The sequence below is a fragment of the Phocoena phocoena genome, chromosome 8, assembly GCF_963924675.1.
Source record: "Phocoena phocoena chromosome 8, mPhoPho1.1, whole genome shotgun sequence".
Taxonomy (NCBI): Eukaryota; Metazoa; Chordata; class Mammalia; order Artiodactyla; family Phocoenidae; genus Phocoena; species Phocoena phocoena.
Genome location: NC_089226.1, coordinates 95336963 through 95359338, shown reverse-complemented (window position 1 = coordinate 95359338; position 22376 = coordinate 95336963). Strand labels below are relative to the sequence as shown.

The following is a 22376-nucleotide window of genomic DNA, read 5'->3' as shown; positions in this document are numbered from 1 at the left end:
CTTTCCTTGAGGGTGGCATGTGGACTTGGAATCTGCACACCTGAGTTTGGGTTCAGGATGACTGGATTTTTCTATCTGCCCCACACCCCCTCTGAGCCTCCGGCTTCCTCATCTGTAAATGGAGATGAGAATATCTGCAAATCTGATTAGGTAATAATGGTAGAGTACCGGGTCACGGCTAAAGGAAGTGCAGATGTGAAAAGAATCATTTCAATCATCTCCACCAGGACGCGGTACAGCCCCTCTCCCTGGTGGTAAACACAGGGCAAGCTCGGGAGATAGGAAATCTCCAGCTTTGTGTGTTTGAAAAAGCTCCTGTTGATTTTCCAGCCTCCTCGGCCAGAGAGGGTGAACAAAGGGTTAGCAGTCTGGTAAAACGACCCCCTACCCGGACGGAGTCTCAGGCCTGGGTTTGAGCCCCGGTTTCCCTGCTAACCTAACGCACAGTGTGACCTTGGCCAGCTCCTGCCCTTCTGGGACCCAAGCGTCCTTCTACGTAAAGCGTGAAGGATGGCCCGAGAAGACCCTCACGTTCCTTCCACCTGAACGTCCCCGGCTCCGGTTAGGGTCGGGGGTCCGGTCACATGCTGGAGGGGAGGGATGCTGGTTGACGCGGAGCTGAGTGCGGGCGCACCCCCTCGCTCCGGGTCCAGCCTCCTGCTCTGACGTCCTCGAGCCGCCCTCCCTCCCCGCCCCTCCGGCGGCTGGAGAGCGGCTGGCGCGCCCGGATCCCAGGCCCGGGAGGTGCGCGGCGGCGGGACCGAGCCCCGCGCGGGGAGCGGGCACCATGGTGCTGTCGGTGCCCGTGATCGCTCTGGGTGCCACGCTGGGCACGGCCACCAGCATCCTCGCGCTGTGCGGGGTCACCTGCCTGTGCCGGCACATGCACCCCAAGAAGGGGGTGCTGCAGCGGGACCTGGACCCCGATCCGGAGAAGGCGAAGCCTGGCGTGCTCCGGTCCCAGCAGGTGAGAGGGGGCGGCGCCTTGGTCTCCCCGGGCCGGGTGGGGTCTCCCCGGGCCGGGTGGGGTCTCCCCGGCAACGGCGGGGGAGTGGGTGGCAGGGAATGGTCGGCGTTCTTCTTTGCACGATAGAGTATGGCGGGGTGTGGGGACGGCGGACGTGCTCGGGGACCCTGGGTGGGGGGGGGGCGGCGGTCCTGAAGGCCTGGGAGTGGAGGAGGGGTCGGGGAGGATAATGAAGGGTATGGGGGGCTCGGGGGGACAGGAGAGGAACCGGGACAGCGAGTGCTAAAGGGGTGGGCATGGGAGGGAATGGGGAAGCGGGCTTGGATGGGAATGGGGCTGGGAGGGGAGCTGGGGGCTGGGAGGGGAGCTGGGGGCTGGGAGGCGAGCGTGGGGATCTGGGAGGAGTGATAAGACCGGGAAGCTGTGAGGGGGCCCGGGGAGCGGGCGGTGAGGGTTAGGGGAGACTGAGAAGGGAATGTGCAGAATGAGAAGCTCGAATTGGGGGGAAGAAGAAGGGGGTCTGTGAGAGAGAGGACAGGGGGCCAGTTGCGGGCTGGAACAGGGAGAGCATTGACAGAGTCGAGAAGGGGGGAATCCACCACAATCCAGAGAGGAGGCGGCCGCTGTCGCTGCAGTGGGAGCTGGGGAGGGGCAGTTGTGCTGGGTGTGCCTGGGGTCTGGAGAGGCAAATGAATATGGAGGGGCCTGGAGGACCCTCACCCTGTCCTGGCAGCTCTCAGCTCCAGCCAGACTGAGCGAGTAGCTGAGACCTCCCCGAAGGTGTGTCTGGAGATGACCCTGGAGACAGGAGGGCTTTTATCCCATGCATCAGCTTGTCCCCAGAGCCTCTCTGGGCAGGAAATAGGTGGTGTCCCCATTGTATAGAGCAGCAGAAGGGGTCTGGGAAAGGTTTGGAAGGACAGCGCTACATGGGCTGCGATCTCCAGGACACATTCCCAAGGTGGTGAGTGCAGAATGTCCTCTGGAGACCCGGGAGGAAGTATGGCTGGAAGGACTGGAGGAAGGCAGGCCCTAGGGCAGGGGGTGACTTAATGACTTCCCGAGGCCCTCTAGATTCCTTCCAGAGCTTAGAGTTCCAGGGGAGGCACTATAAAGCTGTGATTCCACCTTCCTTTTGCCAATTAATTATTCAAAAGCTCAGACCCAGTTGCTCGGGGCCTGTGTCAGTCATTGAGTGTAGAAAGAAATGGCTGCTGTCCTTGACACACTTACAATCCGAGAAAAGTGACATTGACACCGGCAAGCACAGGAGACAACTGGGCAGTGGGATGTGGGACCCAGAACCATCTGAAATGGGAGTAGTGGGCTACCCACTCCAGGTGGGCACAGGGCGGAGGAGGGGGTGTTGGATGAGCCCTTCTCCAGACGTCGGGTCCTCAACCTCGTCTCCCATCCGGCACGCTTCAGGGACAGCCATTCGTCTGCCTTTCACAGTGGTGGCTCTTCAGGCACTGTCTCCTCCTCTTCCCAGAGAGAACCGCTGCGGACAGTGTTGGTGTAAGTGACCTCCGGGGTCCCTTCCAACTCTTTGTCTTACTGAGGACCAGTAGCCCACGCAATGGCCAATGATCTGTTAAAGACAAACCACATCACGCGTCTCTCTGGCTTAAAATCCTCCACAAGTTCTCACTGAGCTTGGAACAAACACAGCAGACTGGAGCCTGGCACGTACTCTGGGCCAGGCTCCGTTCTAAGTGCTTTACACTTAATGCATTTAGCAACTCAATGAGCCCGACTTAAAGCTGAAAAAGCTAAAGAGAGGGCGAGTGACTCGCCCAAGGCCACACAGCTCGAGAAGTTTCAGAGCCGGATTCTAGTCAAGCTGGTCTGGTTCTGGAGTCTGTGCTGTTAGCCACTGCACTTCTTCACCTACTTGATGTGGCAGGTGTTTACCTCCCCAGCCAAGCTCAGGCCAGGTGCCCGCTTCATGGGCCGTCTCAGCTTCCCTGGATTTTTTGATCCTTCTTGAAGACACCAACCCTTCCCATTTTCCTCTGGCTTTTCACACAGATGGCTCCTTCTCATCCTTTTGGTCTCTTTCTGTTAGGATTTTACCTCCTCAGGGAGGATTTTGTCTACGGCCACATGTAACAAAGCCCTCCCGCCCCCATGACGTTCTCCATACCATTCCTTCCCAATTCTTTTGTAGCACTTGGGACAGTTGGATGTGATTTTTCGTATCTGTTCACTTGTACAATATTTATTCCCAGCACCTACTCAGTGTCTGGAACCTAGTAGGTGCCCAATAAACAATTGTTGACAAATAAAGGCATCCCAGTGCCCAGCCGTTGAGTTATTTCTTAAAATGTGGATGCATTTTGCAACCCCTGTGCAACTCGTAGGGACACAATAAACATTTGTTGATATGTGAGACCCATCCATTCACATCCCTCACTTGGTTCCCTCAGTGACAAGGATTTGGGCCCCTGGGGCTGAACGTGCAGGTGTGAATGTGTTGAAATTGAGATCTCACAATGTCGTTTTGGCTACCATTGTGCTCAGACTGATTCAGCTGCTGACCCAGATAAAGCACACGGAGAAAAGACACTGTGTTGACATTTCAAAAAAAGTAAAGGAGGTGGGTATGAGGGGTGGCAGATGGCAGCAGGGCGATGGGCGTGGCACGTGTTGCCAGAGAGGAGGAGAGTCAGGTAAGGAAGGCTCTCTGAAGATGTTCCTTAAACAGAGAGGGCATGGGGGCTGGGGAAGAGGGTTCTAGATTCCTGTAGCCACTGGGATTTCTCTGGGATATAGAGTGACCGCCCGTGTCTCTATATGTCGCTGATTGTGGTTGCTGGAAAAGTTCCTTGGATTTGTTGGCCATGCCTGGGGATCCAATTTCTGGTCATGAATTGTAGTGATTTTGAAAAGAACTTTGAAGCTTTCCCTGAGGGTTCTTAACCTGAGGTCCACAGACCCCAACGAGGAGTCTGTAGCTAAACTGTAAGGGGTTCTTGGTCTTGGAGAGGAAAAAATTGCATCTTTCTTTTCATTAACTTCTACATGAAACTTAGCATTTTCTGGAAGTAGGAGTATAAACAACACACCACAGGAATATTAGCCGTATCTGTGACTAGGTCCTCAAGGGAAACCACAGGTAGTTTCAGAGCACATCACAGCTGTTGCAGATGCTTTACGATACCATTTATGCTCATCTCTAATTCTAAATTATGTACTTATTAAATCCCCCGCTAGATCCTGTTATTTAATGAAAGAATAAAGAGGCACACAGATAACCATTTCCCCGATTGATTTTATTAGATGTACTGTCGTAGTCCTATGTCTTTTATTGGCTGCTTTTCAGACATTCTTCTCCAGACAGCTGAAGGGATCCATCCAGCATCTCCACCATGTGGGAGGTGACAGAGGGTGCAAACCCTCAGTCGCCGCTGTTCATGCCTCCGGCTAGCTTCAATTCATGATTTTTCTTGGCTTTTCTGAAATATATACTGTGAACCCTTTATCCTGCCTTCTTACACAATCCCTCAGCCTCACCTGCGTGCAGCCTTTCCAGGGAGGAGAGGGATTCAGTTTCACTACACTGTCCTTGTGATCTGGCAGCATCACCTGGGACCTCCCTCCCTGTGGTCAGCCCATCTTTCAAAGCTCGGTTATTATGCAGTGATTACTGGATGCTTGAGCCAGGAGACATAGCAGAGAGGCAGACACGCTGTGTGTGTGTGTGTGTGTGTGTGTGTGTGTGTGTGTGTGTGTGTATATCATCTTTGCTTCACCGCTGCTGTCACATCTCTTAGCAAGAGGCAGCCAGACCCATTGGTTCCTTCCCCCAGAATTTCCTTTTCATGCTCGTCTGCGCAGGCTGTCACTCACAGCATTTCTGGGTCCTTGCAGAGGAAGCCCTCCTTTCGACGAACCTAAATAACTACAGAGCAAGTAAGGGGAACTGCCCTTCCCCACGGCTCAGTGCCCCGACACTTTAGCACGAGTTGCAGTCCTGTTCTCAGAAAGCTTTCGTTTCAGGTCTGATTTTTCTTCCCATCTGGTGCTTACCTTGCTTACATGAATATTCTCAAATGAGTCTCAGAGTTCCCAGAGTAACCCTGCTGCTGTCCCCTTGAAGTTATGTGGTCAAAAGCTCCTAGCTCCCAATGCTACTTACTACCAAACTATAAAATCCTACCCTCCTTCCAGCAGAGTTGAGAAGGGAAGTGGCTTTTTGATGGAACACCATGTTAGTTCATTCAGGCTGTTATAAGAAAATACCACAGAGTGGGTAGCTTATAAACAAAAATTTATTTCTCATAGAGCTAGAAGCTGGGAAGTCCAAGATCAAAGTTCTGGCCAATCCAGTGTCTGATGAGGACCTGCTTCCTAGACTTTTGGATGTAACCTTACCTGATGGAAGGGGCAAGGGAGCTCTCTCCTTCCACTTTTATAAGGGCACTAATCGTATTTATGAAGGCTCCACCCTCATGGCCTACTCACTCCCAAAAGCCCCACCTAATCCATGACAAAGGAGGCAAGGATATACAATGGAGAAAAGACAGTCTCTTCAATAAGTGGTGCTGGGAAAACTGGACAGCTACATGTAAAAGAATGAAATTAGAACGCTCCCTTACACCATACACGAAAATAAACTTAAAATGGATTAAAGCCCCACCTCCTAACATTTTCACAATATTGATTCTTCCAATCCAGGAACGTGGTACATCTCTCCATCTGTTTGTGTCATCTTTGATTTAAGGGGGCACAAACATTCAGACTACAGCAAACACGAATAGATTCAAAGTTTTTAAGAAATAATTTAAACATATGCTGTATTTTTATCAAACAACATATGTATAGTGGAGTCTTCCCCCACACCCCCGAGATCAAGGAGTACATTTCATTTTCCTTGCATCCCTGACTGTAGCCGGTGTGATGACGGGCACGTGATAGCCCTTCAATGTATATTTTGAGTTAAATCATCATATCGCGACATAACACTGAATAAGAGAGCGAAGATGCAAAAGAATGCACGTGGTTAAGCTTCCATTTCCACAAGATTTGAATTCAAGCCCATTTATGTCTGGGGTTTCCGCTGGGGGCAGGTAATGACTGGGGCAGAGTCGGGGAGCTTCCCAGCTTTTGTTTATAAGCTCTGCCTCTTGATGTGGCGCTGGTTACACAGCTGTGTCCACTTTATGAAAGAAAATTTATCCAGCTCTACATTGATGATTTGTGTACTTTTCTGTATGTAGTTATAACTCGGTAAAGTTTTTATTATTTGTCAAGTTGTGAGGTAATGTTTGTGAACGCTGATTTAGTATCAAGCTAGTATTTTTTTTTAACATCTTTATTGGGGTATAATTGCTTTACAATGTTGTGTTAGTTTCTGCTCTATAACAAAGTGAATCAGCTGTATGTATACATACGTCCCCATATCCCCTCCCTCCCACCCTCCCTATCCCACCCCTCCAGGTGGTCACAAAGCACCGAGCTGATCTCCCTGTGCTATGCGGCTGCTTCCCACTAGCTATCTATTTTACAGTTGGTAGTGTATATACGTCCATGCCACTCTCTCACTTTGTCCCAGCTTACCCTTCCACCTCCCCGTCAAGCCAGTATTTTTAATACCAGGATGATCTGGGGACTATAATCAAGAGACGTGGCCCTCCTTTTTGTGGTCCATTATGCATCACCTCCCTGGCCCTGTCTGCCTTCTTCTGCTACTCCTGTGGCCACCTCCTCCTTCAGACTAGGGACTGGAGAACATCAACGTGGCCTGATTAACTCTCCCACCTGTTTTCCTCTTCCTTAGAGCACTGGGCAACATCCTCTCAGATCACTTGTCTGAATGCAGACTTGTCAGAGTGAGGATGGATCAGAGCCCCCATCTGCATTTCATCAGCTAATAAGCTCATTCACTAAAGGTTAATGAACACATGCTAGGCACTGGGATGCAGCAATAAAAAGACAGGTGCATGCTGTTCCTTGCAAGTGGGGAGGTAGACAGTAAAGCCAGCCGTCGCCGTGAAGTGTGTCACAGTGCTACCATGACAGGCGAGGTATGGGGACCCATGGGCCCAGAGTAGAACTTTCTCCAGTTCTCGTCGGCTACTCTGACGAGGTCTCCCCTCTACATCAGTGATCGCAGGAGGCCAACGTGAATTGCTAACCCCACTCCTGGAACTGATTTGACTCTGGACTGCCGGAAGGTCTGACCTCCTTGGATTCTCAGTCCTTTTAAATAATTGATTTCTCAGCTGATCTCCTGGCTGGTAAACGTTCCTGTTCATATAAACAAACAAACAAACAAACAAAAAATGGACCCGTTTCCACAGAATAATAAAGAATAGTGATAGCATAGCTAACATTTATTGAGTTCTTTATGTGTGCCAGACACTGTTCTAAGCTCTTTAACCATATTAATTTTATCCTCACAATAGTCCTATGAAATATGCACAATTATTACTTACGTTTTACACATGGGAAAAGTAAAACACAGAGTGCTTAAGTAACTTACTCAGTGGCAGAGCTGGGAATCAAATTTAGGAATTCTGGTTCCAGAGCCCACACGTCTGACCACTAGGCTGAAGATTAGCAGAAAAAACTAGTCAAAATTTTACTTGAGCCACAGCGTTTCCCCAGATATGAAGTAAAAGTGTCTACAATACATGAATCTTTGCAGGTCAAAGATCTGCAGAAACCTTTCCCAAAGCTTTGGATGTCTTTGCTGCCTCTTGTTTCCACCATGCTTCCAGCACTGGGTGCAGCCCTGGGCCCTCCAGAGAAACTTACACAGTAAACATGTTTGGGCTGGTCGCTTAGCAACAGGGAAGAGAGTATGAATTTTGCATCAAGAAATTAGCATAGATTACTTCAAGGAGATGAGTGCACACCCATTGGAAACCCTTGGCCCTTTGAAACATACATAATGTGGACTTTTGGTCTGTGTCCATCAATCCCTTCCTGGTGGCAGGTCCCAGACCCGTCACATCTTTTTCCCTCTCTAGTTTCTCCTCTGGTTCAGCATGTAGATAATTCATGTTCATGGCTCTTCTCTTCATGTGATTGACGGTTCACTAGCACCTTTTGTTAATTCCAGCAGAAAGCACTGCTGCATCTTTTTTTTTTTTTTTGCGGTACGCGGGCCTCTCACCATTGTGGCCTCTCCCGTTGTGGAGCACAGGTTCCGGACGCGCAGGCTCAGCAGCCATGGCTCACGGGCCCAGCCGCTCCGCAACATGTGGGATCTTCCAGGACCGGGGCACGAACCCGTGTCCCCTGCATCGGCAAGCGGACTCTCAACAACTGCGCCACCAGGGAAGCCTCACTGCTGCATCTTTTGACATTTTTAGATTTTCAGATACTAGCCCGGATTATCTGGGGTACAAGAAGAGGAGTAGAGAGCCCATCAGAACACAATGGAAGAAACACCTGGACGAGAAATCAGAGGGGCTTAAGTTAAAGGCAGAAGGAAGGGGAGAGACTGGCAGGATGGAGAAGCAGCAGACCCAGAAGACAAAGAAGAAGAGACAAGTTAAAGAGTGACTGACTGTCCCAGAGTCAGAGGCCAGAGGGAGGAATCAGAATATGTGTGGTGCCCTGTCCACGCTGTTGACCTACAATTTCCCCAAAACCAGTAACAGCTAATCTCCGACTTGTTCCTTGATATTACTGCATTCACTACGTCTGGAGCTTATTTCTGCTAACAAACATTGGGAAACCCCACTTTGAGGATGGAGGAGAAGAGCTTCACAGAAACATGTTTTAAGAACTAAGAGATTCTCGGACTTCCCTGGTGGCACAGTAGTTAAGAATCCGCCTGCCAATGCAGGGGACACGGGTTCAAGCCCTGGTCCGGGAAGATCCCACATGCCGCGGAACAACTAAGCCTGTGTGCCACAACTACAGAGGCTGCTCTCTAGAGGCCGCGAGCCACGACTACTGAGCCAGCAAACCACAACTACTAAGGCCTGCGTGCCTAGAGCCCGTGCTCCGCAACAAGAGAAGCCACAGCTGTGAGAAGTCTGCACACGGCAACGAAGAGTAGCCCCCGCTCGCTGCAACTAGAGAAAGCCCGCGCGCAGCAACGAAGACCCAACACAGCTAAAAATAAATAAAATAAAATAAAATAATTTTTTTTAAAAAAGCTTTAATTAAAAAAAAGAGAACTGAGGGATTCTGAATGTATGTGTCTGAATCAACACACACGTGCATACAAAGGACCCCCTATAGCCAATTTGTTAAGAAATCATGAGTTAGGAGATTTCTAAAGGAAAACAGATGAAAAAGCTAGATCTATTCCTTCCTCCCATCTCTCTCAATTATGTTTATTGAGCGCAGACCTGTGCCAGGTACTGTGCTGGGGCTGGGGATGCAGGAACCGCCCCCTCCTCAATGACACAGTGACCTTTTGCAGGCTTCATGAAACTCACATTGTAATGGGGGAAACCAGAGTTAGCAGAAGAAGAGCACAGATCAATGAAAGTGTGTGATGGTGGCAAGTGACCTAAAGAGAAAGTTCTGGTGCTATGAGAGGGTAAGGTGGAAGTGATCCAGGCGAACAGGTCAGGGAAGGCTTTCCTGGAGGGAGTGATGGCCAAGCTGAGAGCTGGCGTAGGAGGGGAAGTTAACCAGGGCAATGGGGAGGGGTGTGAGGGGTTTCAGATAGGAAGGAGGCCGTGCAAAGGTCCTGGGACAGGAGGCAGCCTAGCACTTAGGAGGGCCCAGGGAAAAGTCAGTGTGTCTGGAGGGCAGAGAGGAAGGATGCCCAGTGTATGATGAGGCTGGGAGGTGGACAGGAGCCTGGGCAAGCAGGGTATTGCAGACCATGGACAGGTTCCTCCATTCCTTTATTCATTTATGTATCAAACATTTATTAAGGCCTACGTGAGGGACACTGACCTGCGTACTGACAGTGTGAAGGCTACAGTTACTTTCAAAGCTTTTTAAAGTTAAGGTAAAATTCACATAAAGTCAACCATTTTAAAGTATACGAATCAGTAGCATCTAGTACATTCACAATGTTGTACAATCACTACCTCCATCTAGTTCTAAGACATTTTTATTCCCCCTGAAGAAAACTCCATCCCCATTAAGCAGACACTGTTCCTCTCTCTCTCTGCCTTCAGTCTCTGGAAACCACCAGTCTGTGTTCTGTCTTTATGGATTTGTCTCTTCTGGACGTTTCATGTATTTGGAATTTTAAAATCGGTGACTTTTCGAGCCTGGCTTCTTTCACTTAGCGTAGTGTTTTCAAGATTCACCCATGTTGTAGCGTGTATGAGGAGTTTATTTCTCGTTATGGCTGAATAATAACCCATTATATGTACATGCCTCACTTTGTTTATCCGTTCATTTGTTGATGAACATTTGGGTGGATTCTACCTTTTTGGTTATTGGAATAGGGCTGCTATGTACATTCCTGTACAAGTATTTGTTTGTGTACCTGTTTTCAATGCTTTCAAGTATATACTTAGGAGTGGAATTGCTGGGTCCTATGGTAATTCTACATTTAACGTTTTGAGGAACCTCCAATTGCTTTCCGCAGCAACCGCACCTTTTACATTCCCACCAGCAAGGCGTGAGAGTTCCAGTTTCTTCACATCTTTGCCAACACTTATTATTTTGCCATTTTTTGTTGTTATTTTTTGTTCTTTATTATAGCCATCCTAGTGGGTGTGAAGTACTTTCTAGGCTTTTAATTTTTTAAAAAAATCCAAACTCTTATTTTTAAAATCTTCATCAGTATCTTGCACGTTTTCAATGAGCATTTCTGCTCTGTATTGAATGCCAATTACAGAGAATCCACATGGGCACACCCGTAAGATCATGCCATGGCTCCTGAGTCTCACAAGAGGAGTGGAGTGTGCAGCCGTGCTGGCTCCCCTGCTCTCCCAGCAAATTTGCACCTGCTACTCCATCCTTTAAATATGGTGCATGTTATCACTGTCACCTTCCTCTTTCTTTACCCCAAGCTTTAGTCCCTCACGGGTCCCGATCTGCTTCACCTAGGTTTCTGGGGGCCCTACAAACCCAGGTCCAATTGGAGTGCTATTTACTACCTTTCAACATCATTTCCTCACGTTGGCATCATCAAGGCAGTGTGATGCCAGGAGGAGGAGCCTTGGTCCCCTACCATATCCATTCACTCCACACACACAAACTTTCCCACCAAGGAGTTCCCTAAGTGCTAATTAAACAAAGGGTGTGTTAATTGATTCATATTATAGAACATTCCTGGGAGAGTTTTACGTGGTGTTTAAGAGCATTGCAGCAATACACAGTGATATTTGGGGAAACTGATTGAGGTTTTGGGTGGACTTGGAATGCATTGTAATTTTCCCCATTTAAAATAGTGGAATACAAGTGACTGCTCTCTGAAATTCACAAGCCAGCATGTTTCCATGAGCAGATTAGAGTCAAATAATGAGGGGTGGTTGCATGTTTGGATATGTGCATATGCATGTGTAAATGTGAATATGTACATATGCATATATGAATGAGAGAAAGGGGAGGCGCAGCCCATGGAAAATCTGTGAAACTGAGTCAGTCCATCTGGCAGAGACCCTAGGGTACCTTGACATATTTCATTGACTCCCTCCACCCTCCACTCATTAAATCCAAGACATACTTTTCCTTCATAGAAAAACTGAGCAGGCTTTGCAGAGAGCAAGAGAAGTGAGGAGAAATGTTGAATGACTGCATGAGTCATTGGACGGATGGATAGATGAATGGGGAGGAGATTCATGGGGCCACCGCCTCTGCTTGCAGCCAGAATAAAAATCACAAGCACAGAAATGCAGGGGAAGGTGCTGAGCTCGTGGAAGAATCTCTGTGCTCACCTTCAGTGACACCGCATGGGATCAAGACAAGCCTGGAGGGCGTGGTGGCTTCACTTTGTATTGGTTTCCCTCCCTTCAAGCCTCTGTTCCTGCAGCTGACATTGGAGACAGTTTAAAAGATCTCCCATTGCAAAGACCAATGAGATAATACCCTGGGGGGGACACGTTTGATTTGGAAAATCATTATAAACCACGTAGTTTTGGACTTGCTGTTAAGAGTGGCCTGATGAGAGGGACATAAGTTACTGAGGCAGGAGAGTGAAGACTTTGCTTTTCAAACAGAATTAAGAATGATGTTTTGGTGAGTTCCCTGGTGGTCTAGTGGTTAGGATTCAGCAATGTCACCGCCATGCGTGGGTTCAATCCCTGGTCGGGGAACTGAGGTCCCATGCAGTGCGGCCAAAACAAGAAAAGAGAATGATGTTTTGGAGAGGAATGCATTTGAAGAAGAAGAGAGGGTTGGGGAAGAGCAGTTTGGTTGGGCAACTAGAAGACTTGCTGGAAACAGCTGCAGAGCGAAGCTTAGAATAACTTCAGAGAGCTCTAAGCTCATTCCGTGTTTCAGCTCCCGCCTCCCCTCCACCTCTTCTCACAGTGCACTCCGCAAGCATCTTAGAATGTGTTTTTATTTCCAGCACAGTCTGTTCACAAAGAACGGGCAAGGATACCAGAGAGACGTACATACAGTGAAGGCAGTGATGGTACATCAGGAGACGAAACTCCATGGGAAAATGTCAACGTGGTCTCAGGGCATTTTGACACATTCCCTGCAAATGCATCATCTAATAAGCCCGTCTCTTACCTTGCAAGTGGGACGGATCCTTCAAGTAGCAACAGGACTGTCGCCCTTTGTGTGACAGCCTCATTACAAAACTTGCAGAGACAAAGGACGGAAAGGAATGAAAAGGAGCATAGGTATCTCGTTGGTAACCACTACATGGTAGACTTGTGTTTCTTTTTGGATACCCAACAGTATTAGTTTTAGGGAAGAACAATCTAGTTTTTTGAGACGACTCAAAAGAGGAAATTACCTCTTAGAATGAAAATGTTCATTTCGGGATCAAGCCACTGAGATATAACAGGAAGCAAATTAGACTTAGACCCCAAACCTGAACGTGAATTCAACCTCCAGCATTCTCCAGCTAAATGACCTTGACCATTCCAAATCCCACTTTCCTCATCGACAAAACAGAGGTGATAACAATAAGATTCTCTACGGTAACATTAAAGACTAATTGAGATAACGCTTTTGAAAGCACCCAACACTGTCAGCACCAGTCACTACTCAGAGTATATTTTAGGTATCTCTGAATCCTTTTCTTATTTATCCTTTACCAAAGCAATGACTTGTCTGTATGTTCATTACATAGGAAAGAGAGAGTTCATAAAAAGTATTCCAGATGTGAAAAATGAAAGCCCTCTATTAGGATGGGAAGGGTGGGCGTGAACATTACGATTCTAGGATATCCATTCATTCAAAAAATATTTCTTGATGACCTATTATGTGCGAGACACTGAGTTAGCAATAGGGACACCATAGTGACCGGGCGGACAACATCCCTGACCTCCTGCAGCTCATGTTCTACAGGTAGAGATCTTCATTACACCATTGTACAAATGAATATAAATCTAACTGTATTAGGTGTGGTAAGGGAAGCAAGAGTTCTCTCAAGAAGTGATAACTCATTAGTGCTCCAATCTTAACATATTTGGAGACTCCCTTCAGTAAAAGCATTTTGAGCTTGTACCCCTTATACATGTATACTTAATTCTTTGTGAAGCATATGTAGGCTTCATATTATGTATACATATTGCTCTACTAATATATTGTGTCCATAATAAAACATGCACAAACATGGACCTTTTAAAACAATAATGCAAAAATAAATTATAAAATGGGATTCTGTAATTTTCTTCCATACACCAGATGGACTGTCTTACACACCCCTGTAGCATACAGTCAGTGACATTTACTAGGTTAAGGTATTGGGGATGAGCATTTGAAGTCTTCTAGGCATAGGGCGTGTGCAAAGACCCTGTGGAAAGAAGAAATATCACCTGGGAGGGACTGAAAGAAGGTCAAAGTGGGTAGAGCACAGAGGGCACAGGAGGGAGCGACTGCAAGCAAGCGAGGTGGGTCAGGCCGGAGAGCACCACACAGGACCTTCTGGGACACCGTTAGTATTCGGGTATTTATCCCAAGAGCAATGGAAGCTACTGAAAGGTCTTAAGTGAGATGTGACGTGGTCAGATTTAGGCCGTGAAAACATCCTTTTGGGTGGGGAAAGAGTAGAAATGGGGATACCAAGGAAACCCTGGAAAGAGACCATGATGGCTTGAGCCACTATGATGGCGGCAGTAGTTTGGAGAGGTGTTTGGGTGTGGGCTTCAGGAAGAGAGAGGACTTAGGGACGACACTAAGTGTTTCACTTAGGATGGTGGTTGCAGTCAATGAAACAAGGATGAGGCCATGGATTTTAAGTCATGAGTTCACATTTGTGCAGGGCAAGTGTGAGGAGCCTTCGAGCTATCTCCATGAAGATGTCAATTGTGCTGGTGGTTCCACAGGTCTGGAGCTCACAGTCTGGCTGTGATATACATTGGGGAATAGCAACCACAGCCATGAGTATGGCTGAGACCGCCTGGGAAGAGTGCAGAATGAGAGGGAAGAAGGCCTAAGAACAAGAACCGAGGATGCCAACATTTCATGAGATAAGGAGGGGTGGCCAGAGAGGAAGGAGAAAAACCTGGAGAATGTGATATCAAAATAATAACAATAACAAGAGAAAAACTTTTGAAGAGGAAGGGAATCACTGAGAACTCAGGTAAGGTAAGACTGAAAAAACCCATAGGAATGAGACAGTGAAGGTTACCAGTGACCTTGGAGACCAACAGTGACCTTCAGTGGGCTGACGGGGCCTCTGGGAAAGTGTTGTAGAGTGGCTGGAAAGTGAGGAATGAGAACAGCATTGAGTATAGGCAGTTCTTTTGAGATGCATGACTGTAAAGGGGTGGAGAGGGCTAGGGCTGGGGCTGAGCAGGGGAAAAGAGGTCAAAGGAATATTGAGCACAATTGAAAGCTGATGGGAAAGAGCCAGTCAAAAGAGAGGGTGAACATTCAAGAGAGAGGGAGAGAGAGATTAAAAAAAAAGGAACAGCTAGTGTAAGGCCCCCACATGGGCGGATGGGGCGCAAGGCTCTGATGGAAGGACTGGTCCTGGAGGGAGGGAGAGTGGGAGACACCTCCTGCAGTGTCACAGGACAGGGACGGGCACAGCATCTGTCTGGAGAGGAAGGGCAGGTCGCTGCGTCTGTTAACAGGACGCTAAGGGGCTTCCATTCTCTTGGTTTCCTTTTTCTCTATGAAGGAAGTCAGAGGGGAGAGAGAAATTTCAGAATGTGGGCTTGAGGGAGGAGTTAGGGAAACAGCAGGATTTCCGGAGAGGACTGAGTTTAAGGTTGGAGATCACGAATTTATCATGGAACCATCCACCCTGTCTAGGTGACCCCCTTGCCGCACAGGGCTATTTGATGCAACATCATGGTTTAGCGGGGCTCATCCACCACTGGAGTTTCACCACGTGACATCAGGGAAAGGATGGGGAGGCAAGGGAGGGTATTGTTGACATCATGGTCCATTTTCTCATTTGATCCAGCATCTAGTATGGTGCTTTGCACCTCTCCAAATTTTTAATATGTTCTTGCCAAACAGACACACCTGTGGGTTGGAAGCTTCAGGGCTTGAAGCTTGAAATGAGCTGAGGAAAAATATTTGATCTTTATAGTAAATTGGAGGCAAATATTCTGATATTATGGACCTTCCATGATCTAATCGTATTTTGTGACAACATTGTGTAGACTGCTCGAATGTTGGCCCTTGTCACGCAGAAGGGAAATCCAATAGATTTGGATCCCATTTAAGAGAAGGAACAGCTACATCTGGGGATGATACTCACCAGCTTTGAGTCAGCCAAAGTGACAGCTGGGAAGAGAATATTAGAAGAAGCCCCCTAGTGGCTGTCCCTTCCTTGAAATCTCCTTGCTGCCGTCCCTTGAAATCTTCATGAAAGTCCCATGGTAAAGAATTAAAAAAAAAAAAAAAAAAAGTATATACATAACTGAATCATGTTGCTTTACAGCAGAAACTAACACAACGTTGTAAATTAACTCTATTTCAATTAAAACAAAAAAGAAGAAAGTCACATGGAAGAACCAATCTGTTGCCCAAACATTGCTGTGACTGTAGACATCCAATGACGCTCAGGGATTGTTTTTTTGGAAAGAGAAAGAGACCCGAGAGGTAATAATGGAGGTACTTTTCCTTGATGCAGCTCTGTTGGATTCTTCCTTCTCCCTACACATCGCTCCACCCCTAAGCATTGTCAACTCTACTACCTGGGAGAAGTCTTCAGCATTGGAGGCCCTTCACAGCCTGGCCTCACCATTCCTTTGCAAATCCATCCTTCAGCCCCAACTTTTCTCTTTAGCTGGTTTGCCAGACCCACCACACCCTGAGCATGCTCCCCTCTGTACCCAGGCTGCTGCCTTTCTCTCCATTTAAGATACTTCTGCCTCTCTTCTTCATAGTTATCCTTGAATGTTGGGCTGAAGCTGCTTCTCCAGGAAGCCTTCTCTGATCTCACTGACTTTGAGGAATTCCTCTTTAGGTCTTCCGGACCTAAAGAGGACCTTCTGGACCTTTAGTCCAGACCTTTGGCCTTTTAATTCTACCTTCTTTACTTATTTCCCTTTTGTAAAGTATGCATCAGGAGGAGCAAATAGCTTTCATCTTCCATATCAATTCTTATTAATTGGTAGTGGCTTCCTGGATCCCTGAGCTGAACAAGCTGTGTCTGATCACAGCAGGAAAGAACACTTTGATCGATTAGTCATGTCTGCCATGGGCAGAGGGTAGAAGAGTTGTAGCATCAAAGCCTCATATTTCCATTTAGGGACTATCTCACCTCCACCATTGGATGGTAAACTTCCCAAGGGCAGAGAATTATTCCGTGGGACGTAGGGTGGTTGACTACATAGTTAGCAGGCAACAAGTGTGTGCTAAGTTCTGTTTGGGCAGAAACCTGAAGGTTGGTTAATCGGAGGGTTTTGGCTTAAAACCAAAGTATAAGGAGAATCTAGTTAAACGATCACTGTCCTGTTTCGAAGGCTCGTTTTACAACTTGGCAGTTTTTTACACCACTGGTTAGAAATTGATGTGCTTTCCAAATGTCTACACATGAGTGGAAGGAAGTCTTCAATTAGTGGTTTTCTGCACGTTTTTTCTGAGCTGAATTACCTTTGATGGGTGCTATTCACATACTTGACGGGTTCTGCAGAATTCATCTCCTTTCTCTCCCACTCAGAAAAGCGTATTAGAACACAAATGTGTGAAAGAGGTATTGTTATAAGAAAAACCCTGAATGTGCTCTAATCAATTTTTTAAATGAGTCAAAAACTATCAAATTTCAGTACTTCAGCCATCATATGTAGTACACTGGGCATAATAACAAGGTTGGAAATTGTTGCTTTTGTCAATCGTTTCATCAATTATCCAAGCATCATAGAATCAAGAAATCCTGTAACTATTCCGAAACAAGATCCTGAATTCAATGTCAAGAGGGTATATGACCATATTTTCCAACCTTTAATACCAAACTGCCTGTCTTACATTAAAAACATGGCTCCCATAAATCAGAAACTGAGAAAAAAATTCTAAAGTATCCAAATGGACACTGTTGCTTAAGACCATGAGACCAATACCAAGTAAGCATGTGTGTTCCCATCTTATCCAAACTGATGATGATACAGGGCTGAGATCCCCCTCCTACACATGGACTCAGTTTAAAGAAAGACCTTTTGTTGTTGTTGTTTTTGGTTTTTTTGCGGTACGCGGACCTCTCACCGCTGCGGCCTCTCCCGTCGCAGAGCACAGGCTCCGGATGCGCAGGCTCAGCGGCCATGGCTCACGGGCCCAGCCGCTCCGCGGCATGTGGTATCTTCCTTCCTGGACCGGGGCACGAACCCGTGTCCCCTGCATTGGCAGGCGGACTCGCAACCACTGCGCCACCATGCAAGTCCATAAAGAAAGACTTTTAAGTCTCTAGTGAACCAATACAGTGGAGGGGGCAGCGGAATTTTAAAAGTTAAAGGCTGGTTGAGGGACTTGGCTCAGAGATGAAACCCATTGTCAACAGCCGTGCTATGATAGCTGGAGATGGGAGGATAAGGATGGATAGATGGGGAGGGAAGGCTGGGTTTGAGCCCCAGTTTACTGACCAGGGGAGTTTTCTGTGCCCCTTTAAAATAATCTAGCTTTGAAACAACGCTTCTGACGAGTGTTGATTAGGTTATAACATAGTCTTGACCTTATCGTAGCTCAGGTCACAAGTGAAACACATTTTCTGCACAAGGAATGTCAAACCCAGATTCAGAACTGAGAGCAGGAACAAAGCTGATGCCCAAACACCCAGGCAGGTCATTACACCACAACCGGGTGGGGAGGGGCATGGGGTCATCAATCTAATGATGTGAGATGTGACAGCACATCAAATGCCATGATCTGGACGTTTCCATTTTTACCAGTTTATGGCTGGTATCCAGAGACATAGTCCGCAGGGAACCGTGCTGTGGAATGTCATTTAGCAGCACTGGCTTCGTGGTGGACTCGTGGTCCAAGCCTAGAGCTCTCATACATTAGCTGTGGGATCCTGGACAAGTTTCAATGTCTCTGAGTCTCAACTTCCTCCTCTGTAGAGAAAGGAATTAAGTTATTTTTATTTATTAACACTAGGGTATAGAAAAGAGGAAACAGTGGGCACTTATCTCTAGGGTTGTGTGAGGGTCAAATGCAGTAAAGTCTGTTGCGCTTTGCAGAGCGTCAGGTGCAGAGGAAGTGGTAGAGAGATGGTGGCCATATTGCCCTTTCAGGCTTTGTGATGTAACTGATGGAGTCAATGCAGCGCCACCTACAAGATTCTCTGGGTGGGATCTTGCCATTGTGTGGTTTCCAGCCCTGTGGAATTACAGTTTTTAAAATCTGCGTTTGAATTCTGTGTCTTCCAGAAGAATGGGGATAATGGCAACACTCATTGCCCCTCCTTTTCTCGTAGGGCTTTAAGCTTTGGTGGTACCCGCTGTTCTCTGAACACACTGCAGACTTTCATGCAGCTGCCTTGACCCAGAAAGCCCTTCCCCAACTTCTGCACCTGTCAAACTGCTTCCCGGGCGTCGGGGCGGAGCTGGGGGGCAGCAGCCAAAAGTCAGAGTCTCTGAATCGTTATGAAATTCTCCTCCCATTATACACCCCACCCCACCCTGTCCCTTCCCCGGGCAAAGTTTGATGTGCTTCTACGCACTCTGTCTTGTGTTTCGCTGGTCTCCATCATAGTGATTATTATTATACTAATCGCCCCACCACCCACCCTCCTTCACCAGCCATCCACGCATTGATTCCATCAATCATCATTGAACTGTTTGTGGGGAGCTGAGAGGACGTGACAGAAGGAGGTCGTGCCTGTGAGCAGCTCACTACACAAGAGGACGTTTCTCCATCTACCCTGCCAGGCATTCTAAGACCTCCCCCAAACCAGGGCGTTCCCACGTGAGCCTCAGGGACCACCTGTGTCACAGTCACCCTAGGGAGCTTCTTAGACACAGAGATTCTTTAGGATCCACCTAAGACCTCTGAGTCAAGGCAGGGGAGGCACTTGGGAATCTGATTTTTACATTCTCCCGGGTGAAATTTCTATACATCAAAGTGTGGAACCAGCACTTCAACTCTGTTCCTCTGACTAAAGGGCATGCAGGGGCAGAGCAAGGGGTGGCGGGGCCAGGCAGTGGCCCAAGCAACAGTCTAAGGGGCACAAATCATGGGTGAACAGTAAAGGATGACTACAAATATGAGGATGTGGGAAAGGGCTGGAAGCACGACAGAGCGGGTAAACAGAGGACTCTGGAGAGAGCCAGCCCGGGTTTGAACCTTGCCTCTACTACTCACTAGCTGGCTGTGCATCCTGACCTGTAAAATGGAATTGATCATAGCAGCACTAACTGATAGGGTTATTATGAGGATTCAGTGAGCTCATATTGGGACAGTACAGGGCACAGGTGGGCAGAACCACAAGATGGAAGAGGCTGGGAGGACTCTGAGTTTGGAGAACAGCCAGCAGACCCTTTAAGACTAAGAGAAATCAGCTTTTATTGTGTTCAGCCACGGAAGTTGGGGGTTGTTTGTTACATAGCAGGTGGTCTTCCCTGACTAATACAAGGTCATGAACAAGTGTCCTGCTAGCCAAGAAGGTTCAATCAGTTGTAGGTGTGTGCAAGGATGGCTCCACAGAGGGAATGGGCAGAGAGGATCAAGGCTTTGGGTTGTTAAGAGCTTCTATAGCTGCACTTCAAATTCTCTTTAGAGGAGTTATCTATACAGTTGGAATGAAAATTTGGACAGATGGTTGTTCACACAGACTCTAGGAGTTAGTCCTTCCCTGGAAGCAAAATGACTGTTTTTCTCAGTTAACTTCTAGCTTGATTTATTGCATGTTGTCCAACATAGGAAGAAAGAGTCCTGCTTCTCCACTAGGGCATGCATGTGTGTGTGTGTGTGTGTGTGTGTGTGTGTGTGTGTGTGTGTGTGTGTGTGTTGGGGAGCAGAGGGAATGTGGTACTAGCCAGTGTCCTGTGAAACATCCCAAGTCACAAAATAAATAAGCGAAACTTTTCTGTCCTGATGGTAATTTAAAACATTTTAATACTAAAATCATGTGGAGTCAAATACAAAAAGTCACATGAACTTTAAGATAGAACTGGAGATTTCAAGAAAGAATCCCAATTACTCCAGAAGACTTCCCATTCTCTGGAGTACGTGTTACCTTCGTCTGCCTCTGGTGCTGCTTTGGGAGGAAAGTTTGAGAAACACTGACCCAGAGACCAGTGGATCCTAACTACAGTTCCACAGACAGGTTCTGGGCTGGCCATGTGTAGGAATCACTTGGGACACTTACTCAACGTTTAGACTCTTATGCCCACCCCAGAAAGCCTAATTCAGAGGTGGGCCAGAGGCATGTGTGTGTGTGTGTGTGTGTGTGTGTGTGTGTGTGTGTGTGTGTATCTCTATCTAAATTTTATGGAGGTACTGTTACCATATAGTGAAATACACACATCCCAAGTCACTAGTTTGATCAATTTTGACAAATCTGTCCTCTAGGCTCTAACCCACACTTCTACCGTGCCTCTTACCACTCAGTTCTCCCCAGTAGCAATCAGAACCACGCTTCTGATTTCTATCACCATTCATTAGTTTCACCTGTCCTAGGACGTCATCTCCATCAGTGTTTCTCAATCCTGGCGCTATTTACATTGGGGTGAGACGATTCTTTGTTGTGGGGGGCGGTCCTGTGCATCGTGGGATGATGGCTAGCGGCATTCTGGCCTCTACCCGATAGCAGCCTCCACCTCCAGCTGTGACAACCAAGAATGTCTCCAGACATCGCAAATGTCCCCTGAGTTGAGAAACTCTGATATAAATGGAATCACTCAGTATCGATGCTTATGTATTATGCCTTCTTTTGTTTACCATGCTTTTGCAATTTTCCCTGTTGTTGAGTATATTCACAATTCCTTCCTTTACTGTTAAGGAGTATATACCATTGTAAGAATATGCCACAATGTACCTACCCGTTCTCCTGTTGATGGACACTTGGGCTGCTTTCTGTTTTTGGCTAGTATGACTAAAGTTACTATCAGTATTCATGTATAAGTCTTTCATGTATATGTATACATATATATATGTATATGTCATGTATATGTCAACATATATTTTCATCTTCTTTGGAAAAATACCTAGGAGTGGAATTGTTGGGTCATAGGGTAGATATATGTTTAACTTTTAAGAAACTACCAATTGTTATTTACAATGGCTAAGACGTGGAAGCAACCCAAATGTCCATCAACAGATGAATGGATAAAGAAGATGTGGTGCATATATACGATGGAATACTACTCAGCCATAAAAAAGAAACAAAATTGAGTTATATGTAGTGAGGTGGATGGACCCAGAGATTATCATACTTAGTGAAGTAAGTCAGAGAAAGACAAATATCATACGATAGCACTTATAGGTGGAATCTAAAATATGATACAAATGAACTTTTTACAAAACAGAAACAGACTCACAGACATAGAAAACAAATTTATGGTTACCAAAGGGGAAAGGGGGTTGGGGGAGAGATAAATTAGGAGTTGGGAATTAGCAGATACAAACTACTATATATAAAATAGATAAACAACACGTTTCTACTGTATAGCACAGGGAACTATATTCAATATCCTATAATAAACCATAATGGGAAAAATATGAAAAAGAATATATATATTCTTTTGTGCTAAACAATATTAAAAAGAATATAGATACTGGCCCCAATGCATAAATCAAAAACTTTACATAGACTCCAGGGTCAAATAAGTATTTCCAACACTGGCCAAGGGCTTGCCATGCCAGCCTCTGTGCTAAGAGCTTACACCCAGTTGCCTTTTCTACTCCTCAATCCAACCTCAGGAGATAGGTACTATTATCAGCACTCCCTTTTATAGATGAAGAA

The 22376-nt window shown here is 46.8% G+C and overlaps 1 protein-coding gene across 1 annotated transcript in view; it reads left to right on the top strand.

The window, feature by feature from the left end:
* Window positions 1-787: 787 nt before the first annotated feature.
* SYT13 (synaptotagmin 13) overlaps window positions 788-22376 on the top strand; it is a 38921-nt gene continuing 17332 nt past the window's right edge. Inside the window, exon 1 of the mRNA XM_065882430.1 lies at window positions 788-967. Coding sequence (XP_065738502.1) covers window positions 788-967 — 180 coding nt within the window. The remainder of the gene's footprint in view (window positions 968-22376) is intronic.